This window comes from Diplotaxodon limnothrissa, linkage group LG9 (assembly GCF_057381915.1).
Source record: "Diplotaxodon limnothrissa isolate DT_005_m linkage group LG9, D_limnothrissa_male_GT1.1, whole genome shotgun sequence".
NCBI lineage: Eukaryota > Metazoa > Chordata > Actinopteri > Cichliformes > Cichlidae > Diplotaxodon > Diplotaxodon limnothrissa.
This window is the reverse complement of record NC_140604.1, coordinates 35204165-35223089: the sequence shown is the minus strand read 5'-3', so window position 1 is coordinate 35223089 and position 18925 is coordinate 35204165. Positions and strand designations below refer to the sequence as shown.

Here is an 18925-nt window from a genome sequence, read left to right as displayed (position 1 = left end):
TTGATGGCGTGTGGGACAAAGGAGTTTTTAAGTCTGTTAGTTCTTGTCTTGGGGAGAAGCAATTAGACCCATTTCTGTAATATACTCACATATCTATATTATTGCTAATATATATTGTAATATATCTATATCACTAAAGCACTTCTGGATGGATGCAAACTGCATTTCGTTGCCCTGTACCTGTGCATGTGCAATGACAATAAAGTTGAATTCTATTCTATTCTAATTATTTTTCTCACTGTATTTATTTTGATTTCAGTTAAATTTTTTCCAGGCAGTTTTTATTATATTGAGTTACAAACTCTTCCACTGCTGTTATAACTTTAACTGCTGGAACAAAAATGATCCCCCAGCTCGGTTCATCCTCAGAGCTGAACAAACACTGAGAGGGAAACTGCTCGATGATCTCACTTCCTCTTAACTTTTCCTTTCACCCGGTGTTTTAGTGTCAGTGTGGAGGGCACGATCACAGGCAGGTCCTCACAACAACAGCAGTACAAACCTGTGTGTGTGTGTGTGTGTGTGTGTGTGTGTGTGTGTGTGTGTGTGTGTGTGTGTGTGTGTGTGTGTGTGTCACACCTGTCTCTGTATCAGTGCCAGAGTCTGCCATCCCTCCTCCATCAGTCTCTCCACAGCCTTTGGATCCTCTACATTTCTGTTGGCCTTGAAGGCATCACGGACACGCTGTAGTGCATAGTTTCTGTAACACACACACACACAGAGCTTAGTTTCATTCATCGCGTCTGCAGGAAACGACAGTGGCACTGAGCAGTAAACAGAAACGTTTGTGCAGCTGAGACGGTGAAAGCCTCGGAGGACTTTCTGAAACCTGAACAACAGCACAGGAGGGACCTGCAGACGAGCGACGACAAACAAACAAATAAAAAAGACAAATTAGTGCACATGACAAAGCTGCAGGCAGCGCGCTGAGAGCAAACAGCAACAACAGAGCGGAAAACCAGCAAAACAGAAGAACCTCAACATCAGAGACCAGCAGGTCCAGAGTCCTGACCACCCAACAGGACAGCTGTGGAGACACAGATCGTCCCTCCACAGGCCTGAGCCCACGACCCTCTCAGCAACCAGGCGGGACACCTCGTCTCCAGGGTCAGTGCTACAGTGTATCATGAAGTAATAAAGCCTCCATCAGCTCTGCTCTCAAAATGACCCCAAAACCACCCAGCGTCCAGATGTTGGATTGGATGGTGTCCTACCAAACATCTGGAGGACGTGCAGTCCATCCAGCTTTGGTCTCTTCAGGAAGCACCACGAAGAAAGTGACTAACAGAGACGTCCGAGTTTTCTAAACTTCAGGAGTGGCTGAAGTGACCAATGAGAGCGTAGGATACTGATGACACGCAACCTCCCGTCACAAAGTGATGTGGAGTCCCTTCACATCCACCGGACCACCGCGTCCTGTCTTAGTGAAGCATCATCCCGGGAATACGGCGTTCCAGCTCGGACACAGCCGGAGCCGATCGCATCGACACGAGTCGTGCTGCACAGCAGGAAGTGGTACGAGTAAATACAAGGAATTTTTCAAAATAAAAGGTGTCCAAATCAAAGCTCCTCTTTTGAAACTCTGGAAATGGAAAATAAATCAGACGTCAGCTCACGTTTTGAACACGTTTATTTCAGAGCGCGCGGCTGCACGCTGGTGTGGCGTCCATGTTTGGCTGTGAGGATGAACATCATCAGAAAAGCTTCTCAGTGGGGACAGAAGCTCTTCAGGAGGAATTTCTGCTGAAACTTCCCGATCTTTTTCATTTCCTACATAAATCCTTCCTCTGCTTTATTCCCTGTCATGGCTCCCTCTGCCTCCCTTTGCTTTTATGGCGAGCTTCCCACTCCACCTTCGAGTGTGGCTGTTTGCAGCAGCCATAAACAGATTTGCTTCCCTCTGTGGTCGAACAACATCGTTATTTTCTAGCATTTGGCCATAAAATCCAGCTTTAGGGCCGGTTACTCTGGGAGCGCTCTCACATCTCAGGGGTCTCAAAACGTCAAAACGGCGCGGCGTTAACGAGAGCGGGGGTGGAAGTTTGATTTCCACGATGACACCTTTTCTACAAGAAGCATTTGAACAAACACGGAGTTTATCAGAAGTGAAACTGAGGTACTTAAATCTCTGTTTGCAGTGACATCGACCTGACAGCCCCTCGTTTCTCGGGCCAGACAGCCCGATGCACTCGGCGGACTGTCGGCTGTAAAGGCTGCAGGCTGTGTTTGCAGCCGGAGGGCGGCGGGACTCCACGCCACGCTTCCCTGACCTGCGCTGATTTGATTTCCTGCAGATTCTCACAAGAAAACACGAGAGCTGCAGAACGTCCAGAGAGCGCCGCGATCGATAAACCGATGCTCGCTGAGAGGAGATGTCAGCGTGAGAGACCGCAGACGACTGTGTGTGTGTCGCTCTGACAGCTCTGATTACGTGTGTGCACCAGCCTTCATCGTCTTCATCGTCTTTGTGTATTTATTGATGTTTTTTAGATACTTTTGTTCAAAGACTTTAAACTTCATCACCGTTTATTCAGATGTGCTGAGAGGCAGACGGGCTTCTACCAACAAACTCAAAGTCTCCAGTTTGTATCACTGCATCGACGATAATCACACACAAACGACGTGTTCGAACCCGACTTTGAAAAACCGCCGTCATTTCACTGAATGTAGAAAAAGCTGAGCCAGAGGTACGGACGTCTCTCAGAGTTTGGACTGCTGTGACGTTTTGGTTCGAGCATCGCCGTCCACCTGAGTTCTGGCTCTGCCTCGCGGCCTCCTGATAGGATCCTAACCGGATGCCCTCACCACCTCCCCCGTCCCCTCTGGACGTGGAGGAGCTGTGGCTCCGAGTCCATCACAGAGGCCCATCAGCCGCTTGCATCAGTGATTTCATTCTTTCGGTCACTGCACAGAGTTATTTCCTGTTTTCTAATCATTGGTTCTTGTGTTGCTTTCACTTCCTTCCTTTGTTGTTTCCCCCTCAGACCGTCTGTGCTGCCCTCATTAGTCTCACTGTTTTATTCCACACCTGCTCCCTGTCTGCCAATTACCACACACACTCCGAGCTCACCTGTCAGGCTCCTCGGGCTTTCCCTGATCCGGTTCATCTTACCTTGTCACTGACAGTTTTACAGAGTTTGCCTTTTTGCCTGCTTCCGCTTGTTTTTAAGCAAAGATTTGGATTTTGGACGTGGTCCCCTCCTCCGTCTTCATCACTGGCACGAACTCCTTTAACTACGCGTTTTGGCCTCCACTGTGTAGGTTTCTTTGGAGTTGAACTGAATAAATATTTCTCTAAAGCAACACAAGCTGAACACTTTGAAGGAGGACTGGATTAGAGGCATCAGATTTCTGTTTGTGCAACCTTTCGTTGGAATTTGCTGACCAAAGGTTGGGTCGTGTTTCAGACCCCACGTCAACAATATTTCACACAAACGCAGCCATGTGAAAGTGACGACATCCTTTCCCACAGAAGTGTTTACGTCAGGTGAAACCATGTTTTCTTAATTAAACTGAGTCCTGTGGACAAACTCCACCTCCCCCATCCTGGCCTACATGATGGTTGTCCCTGATGACCACTTCTCCACGTCTGGCAGGTTCTGGGTGGCGTGGTCCTCCATCTCCAGTCTAAGACAGTCGAGCCGGGTTTGTCGGTAGACTTTTTCCTCGATCATCGTCCGCCGTGGACACAGACGGCTGGAGACACCAGATCCGACTCGCTGCGATCAGCTACTGGTTAGCAGTAACTTAACTTTGGTGCACGATTCTCCTGGACACACGAAGGAGTAAGAATAACTCTGAAACCAGCCCCACCAGGTAAAGTCAGCGTGTGGGAAACGCTGCGACGTTTTATATGTGAAAGGCCAAAGTGTGTGAGCCTGTTTGCCGTTCTGCATCACCTGCCCGACACACCAGGGAGCGAGCTCGACATATCCTCTCTCAGATTTTATTTTTACAGAGTGAAACAGCTTCTGTCTCCTCCACACTCTGAGCAGCCACGGCAGCAGCTGGCAGCGTAGGTGTTAGAAATCTGCCAGCTCGGGACCTCGCTAACCTCAAACCCGAGCAGCGCCGCACCCCAATGCTTCCCTCGGCTTTCTGCTGCATCTGCAGCCACCAGGACCACGGAGTGTGGTGGCTGCAGATAATAAGTACACACCGAGAAGCAAATGCAAACAGACAAATTACAAACACCGGGGAATTTTCTGGCAGGAGCCGCGGCAGTGAAAATGATTATTGGTTTAATTTCCAGCGCTCTGTGTCGATGGTCTCGGAGCCTCGTTACAGCTGGCAGCTCCTCCGATGTGGAGAAAGTACAACGCCAACCTTGGGAAGTTACAGCAAAGCCATTCGTCTTCTCTGTCTGTCTTTGTGTCTCGAGCTCATTTAGGATTTAAGACAGAACCAATAAAAGTGTGATGGATCAGATTTACATGCCGCGGTTAAATACGGCGCTCATTACAAGGACGTGACAGGGAGCGGCGAGGAAAACGACTCGAGATTGGTTTGACAGTGAAACAGAAAGGATGGAGGAAACGAAGCTGTAGTGGAAGAAGACAAAAACTAAGACAGAAAGGAAGGATGAAGGAAAAAGGAATAAACACAGGAAATGAAGCATAAACACAGGAAAAGGATGACGGAGACGGGAAAGGGATGAAGGGTAACGCTGGAGAAGGAAATGAGCAATTAAGGAAGTCGGGAAGAAAAATCAGGAGAAATGTTTTAGTGTAGGATGAAAGCAAAGAGGAAAGGAAAAGGGCGGGAGGAGATGAAGACAATCACCCAGCCTGGTCTCAATCATCTTCATCATCATCGTCCGAGCTTCAAGGATTCTGGACATTAAACAATCAGGATGATTTTCTCATTTTTTTTCAACGTGAAGTTTGTCCGTGCTGTAAATCACAAACACCTCGCCCTGCAGCGTGCACAACAGCTCCAAACACCAAAGCCTTCGAGATCCACCTGAACCAATCAAAGGTCTGTCAGCGGCTCACCTGTGACAGCGCTCTGAGGTCAGAGGTCGCAGCTGCCCGTTTCTCAGCAGGTGTAGACGAGCAGCTGAAGCTGCCAGCTCCGGTTCTCTGGTGACTGTGCGAGTCGACCGCCGTCTAATCTTCAGGCCTGAGTGGCGACACCTATCACTCGGCTACCTGCGCCGTAACGGCGAGCATAAATGGAAGTGTGATGACGTTACGAGCTAACCCCGTGTCTTTATCCGCACTGCAGCAGGAAAGTGCTCTCGGTTAAACTCTCTGCACCATCGTGTGGTTTAAAGCGGTATTGCACAAACGTAGAACCTCGCAGTCTCGATATCAGAGACGTTTGGGAAATAAATCCAAAGCAACCGTTTCGTGGTTCTGCTGATAGTTCCAGTTCATCCTGGAAGGTTTAAAACTCTTAAACAAAAGTCATTTACAAAAACAAATGAGCAGTTGAATAATTGCATGAGGACGGTTTAACGCGTTGATCTGACGAGCTCCCTGCACGACTGACGAGTTCTGACGACCAGTTCTCAGGTTTCCGAGGTCAGCTGTAGGCAGAGACCGTCACCAGCGTCCGATGCAGACTCATTCTGCCCGATGAGCAGGCCCGAAACATGCAACAAACCACTCCGTTCAGAAAAGAGCTTCAAGGGTTTCCCTCACAGGCCTTCGAGGGGTAAAGAGTTAACCTGGTAAATAACTGAGATTGCAAATATCGGCCAAAGCAAATGCAGTTTTTTAAAGTAGCCCTACAAGCAGAAGGACAAGCAGAACAGAAAAACACAACCAAGCTAAAGAATACAGAGAAGGAAGAGTGAACAGACTACGACAAAGAAAGAACGATGAATCGAGAGAGAAACCAATGAAAGGGAAGTATAACTGAGTATAAACGAGAAAATGAAGGATGATGGGTTTGGGAAGGACAAACATCTTCCCAAGTTTCTCAGAGTTTGTCATTCAAACGTCCGGCCTCCCCTTTCAGGCTCAGCAGGGCCGGAGACGAGGTCTCGAGGCTCTCCATCACCCTGATTCATACAAACCCTCAGCTGTAATGGACCCGGTGTAATGAGCGCTGCGCTAATGAGCAAAACAAAAAGACAGACGAGAAAATAAATAAATAAAAGAGCAACAAAGAGATTAGAAAGTGTTGGAAACGCCCGCCAGGCAGCTCAATATCTCCTCTGGACAGGAAGTGGCACAGGATGATGGACCGAAGGCCGAAGTCTCAAAGTCAAACTTCACTTTGGATCTTTCACACAGACACCGAGTGTAACCTAATTATAAAAGGTATTTATAACCAAGCCATCGTGTGATCAGGTAACAGCTACTAGGCTCAAACACCTGTGGACTACAATGACTGCAGCTCCCAGTGTCCTTTAAAAGCTTTGACGCTGGGCAGCTTCAGACTGTGGCTGGTTCTCACGCTTTGACAGGTTAGAGCAGAGCAGCAGACAGTCGACGGGACGGATCCGGTCCAGGTCTGTGCTCTGTTTATCCACAGTCAGCCTCATGCAGGCTAAGCAAATGTTTTCCAGACATCCTTTATCCAAAGCTACAGTTTCAATCCTGTGATGTTCCCGGGATAGAGCCGATAAGCTGCCCAGCAAGTCAAAGGATCTACTGAGCATGCTCAGAAACCTAAACGTGCCTGTTGTGGCTTCAAAAACTAAACTGAAAGCAATGAGCACCCAATCATCAGCATGGAAACACTCGCTGCAGCCAACGCTGTAGCCGTGCATCCATCAGCACGTAGGAAACACCGCTGAGGTCCTCGCACCGGCCGGCTGATGTTTACTGACGCACAGCATTCAGTCTTTTAATACATGTTGTTGTCGAGTCATAGAGGAACTTTAAAACACTGTAATTAAACACTTAGATTCTCCTCCTGCAGCAGCCAGTGTCGACCCCGTCCAGTCCTGCAGGACCCCGTGAGTGTGGCGGGCTCACAGAGGGAGGGGCTCGGAGGTTTCTGACCCCGTGACGCCTCCCAGACGAAGCGTTCTTTAGCTGGGAGCAGACCCGTCGCAGACCCAGGAAGCTCTGCAGAGACGAGGCTTGGGTGGAGCACTTTTTATATCAAAAACAACCATTTAGTTGCTTCACACACTCACTAACACACCGATCAGCAGAATTAAAGTCTAACTTTGTTAACGCATCAGGTTATCTGAGTTTATCAGTCGATTATGAATCAATACTGACAATCACTGATACCGTACTCCATGAATAACTGATCTGCGACTCTGCACCGAGGGAGACTCGTGTTTGAAAGCTTCCTGTGTGAACGAGCTAACTCTGCACTCGGGCGAGTCGTCACTTCAGAGGGAATTCAGTCGTGTGATCTCCAGGAGACGAGAAGGAAGGAAGCAAGGAAGCAGAATAACTGAGAGGAGCTGAGGAGGCGAGGGAAGGAGATGAGGAAGGACAGAGGAGGGCGGGAAAGGCTGGAGGAGTGAAAAGCAGGAGATGTCCACGATTATTTCATCATCAGAAGGTTTGTTATCTGCTGTCAGCACACGGCTGACGAAGTCAGGGGGAGAGCTATTTTTAAAAGAGGGAGAGGAGAAGAAGACAGAGGGGAGAGAGGGGAGAGAGGGGGAGGGGGAGAGAGGGAGAGAGTGGAGGGAGAGGAGAGAGAGAGGAGAGAGGGGAGAGAGGGGGAGGGGGAGGGAGAGGGAGAGAGGAGAGAGGGGGGAGGGGGAGAGAGGGAGAGAGTGGAGGGAGAGGGAGGAGAGAGGGAGAGAGTGGAGGGAGAGGAAAGAGAGAGGAGAGAGGGGAAGGGGGAGAGAGGGAGAGAGTGGAGGGAGAGGGAGGAGAGAGGGAGAGAGTGGAGGGAGAGGAAAGAGAGAGGAGAGAGGGGAGAGAGGGGGAGGGGGAGGGGGAGAGAGTGGAGAGAGTGGAGGGAGAGGAGAGAGAGAGGAGGAGGGGGAGGGAGTGGGAGTGGAGGGAGAGGGAGAGAGGAGAGAGGGGGGGAGGGGGAGAGAGGGAGAGAGTGGAGGGAGAGGGAGGAGAGAGGGAGAGAGTGGAGAGAGGGGAGAGAGGGAGGGAGAGGAGAGAGGGAGGAAAGAGAGAGAGAGGGAGAGAAGAAGAAGACAGAGGGGAGAGAGGGGAGAGAGGGGGAGGGGGAGAGAGGAGAGGGAGAGAGGGAGAGAAGAAGAAGACAGAGAGGAGAGAGGGGAGAGAGGGGGAGGGAGGGAGAGAGAGAGGAGTGAGGGGGAGGAGAGGGGGGGAGGGGGAAATACTGATGAGGACAAAGTGAAAGACTCTGAGACACAAACTCTGGATCAGTTTGTTTTTGGTGTTTTGTTGCTCCGGTGCAGAGAGGATGACCTACTTCTGCCTCCTCCTCACCTCCCTCCCTCCCTCCTTGTCTGTGGGCCTCACCTGTGGCTGTGGGCCCTGCAGGGATTTTCAGTGTGTGAGCTGGAACAGGTGAGCGCACACCGCAGGATGTCAGCCAAGTTTGTGAGATTGGCTGAGAGAGACTTCAGCGGATCGTCACATGTCGGAGAAGCAGCACAAGGCTGCAGCGCCACAGCAGGAGAGTCGTTCCATCCTGACGCACAGTAACAAGCACTTGTTATTCAAGGACCCTCGGGGGCCCTGAATCCACTTTCTAAATAAAAACATGTAGAAATGTTTTTACATAATTAACAAACAAATAAAACAGAGCGGGCTGCCGGCTGCCCCGCGCTGAAAGCTGAGCTTTACTGGCAGCCAGGATCCCGCCTGCAGGGTTTTAACACTGCAGAGCTCCTTCAACCTGCACCATTTCTAACGGCCTGCAGGGGGCGACTGCAGCCGCGCTCGCTCTGTGACCTCAGACTCCATAAACATCAGGACTTACTGAGGTCACAGAATAAAACCGGACTTTTATAATTGGGTCAAACAGGAGGAGACAGTGATGCATCCGCCACACCTCCTCCTGTATCAACTACGACCCGTATAAACTCCTCCTCCCCGCGATGACGTCACCAGCTCCCATCACGGCACCGCCTCCTCAGCCCGCTGCCTCTGTGATCCCTGTGTAACGTCCACCTTACTGCAACGTGCGGCCAGGAAGGCGTCCGTGCAGCGCCTGCCTACAGCACCGCTAAAGCTGCCACCATCACGCTCGTCACTCACTTATTTATCGTCTCTATTCATAATAGAACACAATAGAGTCTCCGCCTTTGACTCAGTCCTTCATATTTCACTGTGATCTCTTGTCAACCTTCATCCTGGAGCAACGACGCACGAGCTGTCCGCCAACCAGGCCTCGCTCCAGGCCAAGATGGTGGCAGCTCGAGGTCACCAGAGTGGGCGTGTCCATCGACTACACAGTGTGTGAGCTTGTCACTGAGTCTAAGGATGAGAGTGTTAACGTGCATGTTGTACATTGAGAGAAATCACGCGAGCACGCCGCTCGGGGCCTGGACCCTCGCCACACTGGCCTCCCTGCTCCTTCATCCGCTTCCCGGAAACGGAAATCCAAGCGAGGAGATGCGGCGAGGAACCAGGAGACAGGACAGAGCTTAAACGGGAGAGCGGTCAGAGATGCTGGCTGTGTCGCTCTGTGGTTAAAGACTGTTCGTTATTCCCAGCTCTGGGAATCATAATGAAATTCTAACAATATTCAAAGATTTGTTTTAAGGCTGCTCAAGGACCTGCAGAGGTCCTGAATTCCCCGAGAAATAAAAACAGGGAGAAATTTACATTTTTACATAATTAGAAAACAAAGCAAAGCGGGGCCCCCTGCTGGTCTCCGGGTGCACTGCAGTAAAATGTTCATGAGCTCCACAGCCGTCAGCCGGGTGTCACCCCGTCCCGTCATCACAGGAACGCTGTTTTAACCCTCTTCTCCAACCTGTTCCTAATGTATTGGCCTTTGACTTTATGCGTCGGCCTCGCTGCGACCTTTCAGCTGCAGCAATGATCTAATTTTCCTGCAGAGAATCATGAATGTTTCATCCGACGCCTGTTTATCCAGCTCCTCCTCCTCTCTGGCAAAGCCCTCCAAATTCAGCCAAAGTCTCCCATCTCTCCTCCCAGGAAGGAAGACAGCGAAACAACAAAACACAGCCTGCAGCAACGTCTGGCATATTCAGGTCATTCCACAACAACCCGGCGAGCGCGCAGGTACACGGCTCCAGCACAAGCTGAGGCTTAGGAGGATTAAACGCCGCTCTCCCGCTCGCTTCTTTTCATTTGTTTTCATGCACTTTTTCCTGGAAGATCGTAATGGCTCCACTTTGTGACTGGCAGCAGACTGGCTGGTAAACCTGAGGCCCCTGCTGCGCCGCTCTCACCCCGAGGCTGCTCTTAACGTTAGAAAACAACTATGTGAAAATGATTCTGACACAGAAACAGCAGAAAACGAGCCTGCGATCAAAACACAAGTAAACCAGAGCTCAGCTGCAGCCGCCCTCACACAGCCTGCAAAGCTTAACCAAAAGCACACGTTTAAACATGCAGGATGCTCTCACCCCAACCAATCACAGCAGACGGCCCCGCCCCTCCCTGAGCCTGGTTCTGCTGGAGGTTTCTTCCTGTTCAAAGGGAGTTTTTCCTTCCCACTGTCGCCAAAGTGCTTGTTCATAGGGGGTCATATGATTGTTGGGTTTTTCTCTGTATGTATGAAACGCCTTGAGGCGACTTTTGTTGTGATTTGGCGCTATATAAATAAAATTGAATTGAACTGTAATATTGTTGATACAGCGCCAAATCACAACTACAGTCGCCTCATATTCATACGGTAGACTCTGCAACAGTCCAGAGAGACTCACTCAGGCCTGTGAGCACAGGGTGGAGACAGTGGGGAGGAAAAACTCCCTTTTCACAGGAGGAAACCTCAGAGCAGAACACAGGCTCTTAGAGTGAACTAACACTGTTGGTTTCATTATCTGAGAGTTTGGTAAAAAGACACTTTTGAAACGTCCTGACGAGGCTTTGATGGACGTGGTTACTCCGACACTCCTGACACATGCCCTCAATAATGACGATAGAATCAGACTAAAATGAACACTGAAACTAATAAAAACTAAACTGAGAGAAGAAAACCTTAAAAAGCAAAGCTAACAGCTACAGGGAGTTTACTCTGGGGGAAAGTACTCTGATTACTCTTCTCAGTAGCCAATGGTTACATGTAATAAATTACTCAGAAAGTAACTAAAGATGCCCTGATCTGGTCCATGGATCAGATTATCAGTCCCGGCTCAGGAAGTTAGCTCAGGTATCGCTGATGATGTAATGAACATTCAGGTTTCCCATTTCCTGCCCAGTAAGGAGACCTGACCATCCAGCACCGAGGGCGTGTCTCTGTGAGGAAGATCATTGGTGGGCCTGGAGCAACAGGTACGCCAAGGTAAGACAGCTGTGCTGAACAGGGTGTTTGCAAAGTACGAGTAGGCAGTAATGCATCATCGTGGTTTGGACTGTCCAAAGACACACTGACTAAAACCAGCAGAATAAACACGGCGGGGTCTGGGTGGAGCTGGGTGGAGTCTGGCTTCAGCCTGAGACCTTTAAAGAGTTTATTTCCTCCATATGAAAAGGTTTGGTGCCCCACAAAGGCTTTAACCTCCCAGATAAAAAAACCCGGTTTCATGCACTCACAGGTAAACCAGGCTTTCAGCTGCACGCCCACACTGGTGGGTGCTCACACAGGTGAGTGCCCACACAGGTGGGTGCCCACACTGGTGGGTGCTCACACAGGTGAGTGCCCACACAGGTGGGTGCCCACACTGGTGGGTGCTCACACTGGTGGGTGCCCACACAGGTGGGTGCCCACCTGAGGGCCCGTCTAACCCAGGAGGACAGACTCTCCTGTTTCATGCATTTCTTCAAACTCGAGCTTCCTGATTTAGTTTCATTTCTGTAGCAGCTGGTGTCACAGTAACGTGGTTTCAGGAGCAGAGCATGCTGGTACATGTAGTCACAGAGGACCACGTCCTCTCAGCAGGACTGCAGCTGAAGGAGCTGAACTCCACCCGCAGAAAGACACCAGCGTTATTGATGTGGTAATGAACTAACCGAAGTTTGATTTCACAAGCTCTCCTCCAAACACACACACACACACACACACACACACACACACACACACACACACGTCTGAGGCGGCGGGCCGAGCCAGCTGTCTGCCTCTGGGCAGGCGGGATGAATATATTTTATTTGGAGAGGCAGCAGGAGGAGGCCACCTCTCATCTGGCCGTTCAATAATTCAACACAGCGGCGCTCCGCGCGGAGGCGAGCAGGGAGCGGCGACTCTCTGATGTCCGTGCGGAGCGCCGAGTGCTGTCACAGCTGCAGACGGCGTCCCAGACTCACCTCAGAAAGGCAGAGTCAGACTCCAACTCCTCCCGATTTAATCATGTAGCACGGGGAGGAGGAACGAACGGGTCTCTGCTGAAGGCGGAGCCGGGTGTGGACTCCACCTTCACCTGTTCAGCCTCACAGGTCACCTCGACCGAGGCCTGACCAGCCTGATAGTTCTCCTCCACCCGCTCACTGCGCCTGCTCGACTGTCAGAGGAGGAACTTCCTGTTTGGTGTGAACGCAGCAGGAGGAAGGAAGCTCTCTGCTGCTTTGATCCTCCATCAGGTGGAGGTCGGCAGACTCATCGCTCCATCTGAGCCCAGCGTGGAGCTTCTGCTCCATCACTTCTGACTTACACGTTCTTAAAAGGGTCCATCGACCACATCCAGCACGTTTTTAATTCTGAGGCCAAGTTTAAGATGAACATGAAAAACTGTCAAGGTTTGTTTTTAATACAAGAGAAAATTTCACAGCTTTTCAAAATTTTCAAATTTTATACGAATCGCAGAAAAGGCTCTAAAAACGCAACGATGTGAGGTGCAGTGAAGCTTAGCGGAGCCTCCGGTGGAGTCTGATTACTCTGATTACACTTGTTTCTCATTAGTTTTCAGTTTTACTTCACAGTGATTGTTACTTAATGAGCAGCTCAGAGCCTCTGTGACCCGTTTGTCATCTTCTGTTTTTCCAAATAAAGAACAGAGTTTGAGCCCTGATGATGATGATGATGATGATGCCACCCATCCAAACAAAGTCACAGCAACAAACGTAGCACTAAGCAGCTGCATGGAGCCCGACCAGCTGCCTGCTCTCATACCCAACGCTGTTAGATACCTGAAGTCATGTCATCGTGTCCAGAAAACAGCCAGCGCGCTTCAGCAGGTTAAACTATAGACAGACAGCCAGAGACACAGACACAGACAGACAGAGACACAGACAGACAGACAGAGACACAGACAGACAGACAGAGACACAGAGACACAGACAGACAGACAGATCGATGGATGTCGGGCTGACAAATAAAAATCATCCTCAAACACACAAAAACACGCAGGACTTTTGGGCTGCCACTCCATATGAAGGCTAAAATAATGGCGCTGACCCACGGCTCCAAACAAAGGTGCTTCCTTCATGACTTCCTACAGCAGAGGAAACGAGGGAGCGTCCTTGATGAAAGGAGCCAAGGATGGAAAAGATCCTTGGATCACCTCCTGTCTGCAGCTGTTAGAAAACCTGACTTTTAAAACTAAAGTTCACGGTGAGTTCAAGGTCCCCGTTACTTCTGCCTGCAGTGAAACTGAATGGAGGCGGAGCTACAGTGCAGCAGGAGGAAGTGTGACAAACTTCAGATGTAGCCTTGTCGTCTGTACTGTATATAGAGAGATGACAATAAAGTTTACTTTGAGGCAATTTAGTCACTTCCTGTGAAATCCCAGCCTCAGTGACATCACCGCCCTGCCTCTCTGTCATGTGACCTCCTGTCGCATCATCTTCAGGACGCAGTTGGTTCCAGATATCAGAACTAATCCTGTCACCAACGAGACCAGAGCCGGTCCAGACGCTCCGAGACAAACTTCTTTACCAAAGCTTTCAAAGTTCTCCTGGTGAAGGAGGAGGATGAGGAGGGATGTGGCTCAGTGTCAGCATCTCTGACGTGTCTACATCAGGTCTCCTGGTCACCTGAACCCATTAAGTTCAACTTTGCAACAAGACACACCTGCGTGTACCTCCATCACCTCCGCCTCCATCACCTCCAGCAGACACTCACAGTGCAACACGTACAGGTATTAAACGACCGTTAGGTTCACACGCTCACCCCCTGAGGATGAAACACCTGAGCGCCTGCGTACTCACGCCCCGAACCTGCAGCCTGAGCCCCGCAGTCACGTGACCCCTAACCCGTCAGCACACCCAACGTAAACACAGGCGCGAGCGTCTCCCGCGGCTACCAGCGGGGGCGCGCGCACGCAGAATCGTCTCACCTGTAGTTGTATGACGGGAACTTCGCGCTCTCTCGGAGCATCGTCCTGTACAGAGACATCACCTGCGATCGTGCAGCCGCCGCCATGCTGTCTGCGACTGGGCAGATCCTTCCGCGACGCTCTGAGCTGAAGGACCCGGGCACGAGGCTGACCGAGGAGCGCCTGCGCAGAAATACGAGACGCCGGCGGATTGTTTTCCGCTTCCGCTTTATCGGTGTGACCCCACGTGACACTCTAAGCTGTGAGTGTCACAAAGAGCCTCGCGCTCACAGGAAGTTTAATTTACTCTGACCTGAACTCGCAGTGATCACGCAGGCGCGCTCCCAACGCCTTCACAGCATCCGGCGCTGGAGTGACAGGAGGTGAGTTCGCGGTGCTCCTCTAACCTCTCATAACGCACGTGAGCCTTTAAATCCACGTTCATGAATCGACCACAAGCTGGTCCACGAGCCCCACTGTGGGACAGCAGCATACCGGCCCACGCAGCGCGGAACTTCCACGCTCAGAGGGCTTTTTACGGGTCAGCATGGCAGCTGCTCGTCTGACAGCTGCGGACTCTGTGTGTGTGTGTGTGTGTGTGTGTGTGTGTGTGTGTTACAAACAGGGGCGTGCACGTGGCGTTAGGTGTGACCTTCCTGTGGGGTTATCTAAACCCTCCATCAGGTCTGACGTCACACACCTGTAGCTGACACGCTGATCTGTGGTGCTAACTTCTTCCTCTGACCTTTGACTACTCTGACGTCATTAACCAAGAGTGACTCCTGTCAGTCACCTGGTCTGTTACCATGGTAACTGACTCAGAGTTTCAGCTAAACCTGCTCCGTGGACAGAAAGGCAAGATTATGTTTCATTAAAACAAAAACAAATGTTTTCCATGTCCAGCCTACAGGCCTGTTAGTCAGACTGTACCTGAGGGCAGGCGTGTGCGCAGGTGGTGCTGTCGGTGTGTTGTCCTACTGCCAGGCCTGGTGGTGTAAACCTGTAGTGATGGGAAGGGTTTTTTTTTTTTTATTTATTTTTTTTATTAGTAATATAAACATACAAACAAAATGCACCATATATTACAGATTCAGAGAATAAACATTTCTTACATATTAGCAACTTTCATATATAGTGAAAATAAAATATAAAGATGGGGTCACATAAATTAACAGATTATTAACTTACTAAATCAAAATCTTCTACAAAGGAAACAAAAAAAGCAGCCTTTTTCTTTTTAACTAAAGTCAAAGATTTAACCAACAGGTTTAGGTCGTTTTTCCAGTGAGCCAGTGTTGGTTTAATCTTAAAAAAGCGACATTTATGTATAAAATACTTACACAAGATTAATAACACATTAACACCATAATTAGCTTTCTTTTCTTTCAAAAACACTCCAAACATTATCATATTTAAGGTAAATGGGGTAATTTGAATCCCACTGGAATAAAGCCAGGTATGAAAATCCAACCAAAATATTTGTATAAAATTGCACAAAAAGAATAGATGGTCCAAATCCTCCTCTTCTGTTTCACAAAATACACAATTACCCGTTTCTATTTTGAATCTATCACTAAGGAGTCTATTTGTCGGGTAAATTTTATTCAAGATTTTAAATTGGACTTCTTTCCCTTTAGGAGGGATAGGGAAGGTGATATAATCAGTTCTTATTTTTTCAATTTCTTCCCTTTGGAAATCTTTTAATATGTAATTACGTCTAAGTAAATTTGGAGAATAAAGACTCCTTAATGAAGATCTAAGAAACTTATTGTTGCATTTAACATCACAAAATCGAATACCATCTATATATAATTGCCTTAACTTGGGGGAGATGTCAGAATATATTATATCATTTACAACTATGTTTTTAAGTGACAATGGAATGGATTTTATAACCCGATTAAATTTACTTTTAGAACATTGGATATTAAACTTTTGGCAAAAATCTTGATGTCCTAGAACATGTCCTTCCTCATCTACAAAATGGGCAATTGCCCAAACACCTTTTGATAACCAATCTTAAATAAAAATAGATTTTCTGTTCATCAGTATATATCTATTGTTCCAAATTGGGCTATTATGTGGAGTGAAATTATGTTTAAATAACATTTTCCAATAAAGAAGGACCTGTTTATGGAATTCAGAGAGTTTAGCAGGTAGCTTAGTAATTTCAAAGTCACACTTTAGGAGAAAGTCGATACCCCCCAGTGTGTTAAAGACCTTACTTGGTATAAAAAACCAAATGGAGTGTGGATTATTTAGGAAGGATTTTAACCATTTAAGTTTCAAAACACCATTCATTATGTCAAAATCAATTGCGTTTCCACCGCCTTCAATGTATGGTTTAACCAAATCATCTTTAGATATATAATGGCACTTATTCCTCCAAATAAAATTAAAATTCAAGCTATTAATTGTTTTAATAACTTTATTCGATATTGATAGAGAGTAAGCTGGATATATAAATCTAGATAAACTATCCATTTTGGTTAATAATATTCTTCCAAAAATTGTGATGTCTCTTTGTAACCACTTATTTAGGATTGTCTTACATTTGTCAACATTATCTAAAATATTTACTTTTTCTAAGACTTTGTGATCTTTTGAAATTGTGATGCCCAAATATTTTACCTCCCTCTTCACCTTTATATCGTACAGTAATTGTGAATTACACTCCTTTAATGCCAATAATTCACATTTATTTAAATTTAACTTTAAGCCTGAAGCTTTTGAGAATGTAGTGATTATTTGTTTTACCAGGGGAATCTGATGTTCATTTTTTAAGAAAAGAGTAGTGTCATCCGCAAGTTGACTAATTATTAAAGAATTGTCCATAATCTCAATTCCGGCAACGCTGCTGTTTTTAATTAGAATTGCGAGCATCTCCACAACCATTATGAACAACAACGGAGAGCTTCCACACCCTTGCCTAATTCCTCTTTTGACGCCAAATCTTTTACCAGTGCCATAGCCTAATGACACAGAGCTATTTATATCATTATACAGTATATCTATTATCTTCCTAAATTTATCCCCAAATCCAAATCGAGTTAGTGTTTCTAAAATAAAAGGATGTTCTACTGAATCGAAAGCTTTATAAAAGTCCAAGAAAAGAATAAAACTGTCATCACTAATCAGATCATTGTAGTCCAGTAAGTCTAAAACCAATCTGATATTATTATGAATGTTCCTGTCTTTCAGAAACCCTGATTGTGTCTCACTAATTATACTTGAAACCCCTTGTTTGAGCCTTGTTGCAACTGAGCTAGAGAAAATTTTATAATCTGTATTTAATAAAGTTATGGGCCTTAAGTTATCCAATTGTCGTTTATCTTTGTTTGGTTTAGGAATTAATGTAATTAATCCTTGTTTCATGCTAGACATCAATTCTCCCTTTTCAATACTGGCCAGTATAGCTTTGAATAAAATTTCCCGTAAGTCTTCCCAAAAAAATTGGAAGAAATTAACTGTCAGCCCATCTGGACCAGGGGATTTATTAAGTGCCATTTTCTTAACAGATGCATCTAACTCTTCAATTCTGAAGTCAGATTCACATAATTCCTTAAATGATTCATCAATTTTAGGGATCAGATTATCTATTTGATCAAAAAAGACATCACAATCTGCTTGGGAGAACTGTGAGGAGTATAAATTGGAATAGAATGTATAAGTTTCATTCTCCAAAATTTTAGGGTCGTCACATTCAATGCCATCAATTAACAGAGAAGATATAAAATTTCTTTTCTGTCTGCTCTTTTCTAAATTAAAAAAATATGAAGAATTTCTTTCCCCCTCCTCAATCCACTTGGCCCGTGAACGCACAAAAGCTCCTTCTGCTTTATTTAGGTAGAGCTGATCTAATTTAGTTTGCAACTCCATAAGTTTACTCCTTTCTTGGGTATTTAGATCATCTTTACTACAGCAATAAGTAATTTCTTGGAATAATTTACATTCATATTCTCTTTGCTTTTGACTTATGTTTTTACTGAATTGAATACTAAATTCTCTAATTTTGAATTTAATGAATTCCCATTTATTGATATATCCTACAATTAGATGATCAGCCATAATATCTTTTATAATTTTTTTGACTATGTTGCAGTAGTCTTCATTTTGTAAAAGTTTGGCATTGAACTTCCAATAAGTTCTTTTATTTGATTGTCTAATTTCCGATTCTAAGCACAGTTCAATAAAGCAATGATCAGATAGAGGTGCATTTGACATTGCAACTTTTACAGTGTGGCTAAGAATGATGTCACTTCCTAGCCAATAGTCTGTTCTAGATTTACAAGCTCCATTTGGTTTAAACCAGGAAAAGCTCTTAATTTCTGGATTTCTTACTCTCCAAATATCTGTCAAGTTGTTATTAATCAAAAATTCTATAATTAGGTTATTTTTTGTGGTCTACCTGTCCTTGAGGGCCATCTATCAGTCCATTCATCAGGAGTCATATTCCAATCACCACCCATTAAAATGTATTCTGTAGGGTATCGACCTTTAAGTTCAAAAATATTTGAAGTTATATCTTCTAACATAATTTTATTCTGACTTTCATTGTTATATCCATAAACGTTGACTAAAATGAAAAACAAACTTTCAACTCTCATTACAGCAATCAACCAATGACCATTCAAGTCAGTTCGTTGTATTACAAGATCCCCGGGAAAGTTATTGAATAAAATTGCTACACCCCCC

The 18925-nt window shown here is 46.8% G+C and overlaps 2 protein-coding genes across 2 annotated transcripts in view; one reads left to right on the top strand and one right to left on the bottom strand.

Annotated features, from left to right (window-relative positions):
• lyrm4b (LYR motif containing 4) overlaps positions 1–14364 on the bottom strand; it is a 42044-nt gene extending 27680 nt beyond the window's left edge. The window contains exons 1-2 of the mRNA XM_085363213.1: positions 14252–14364; positions 580–700 (exon numbers count right to left, since the gene is read on the bottom strand). Coding sequence (XP_085219339.1) covers positions 580–700; positions 14252–14337 — 207 coding nt within the window. The 5' untranslated portion in view covers positions 14338–14364. The remainder of the gene's footprint in view (positions 1–579; positions 701–14251) is intronic.
• Positions 14365–14503: 139 nt separating this feature from the next.
• The window catches only part of fars2 (phenylalanyl-tRNA synthetase 2, mitochondrial), a 142058-nt gene continuing 137636 nt past the window's right edge, over positions 14504–18925 (top strand). The window contains exon 1 of the mRNA XM_085363182.1: positions 14504–14613. The gene's annotated coding sequence lies outside the window, so the exon portion shown is untranslated. The remainder of the gene's footprint in view (positions 14614–18925) is intronic.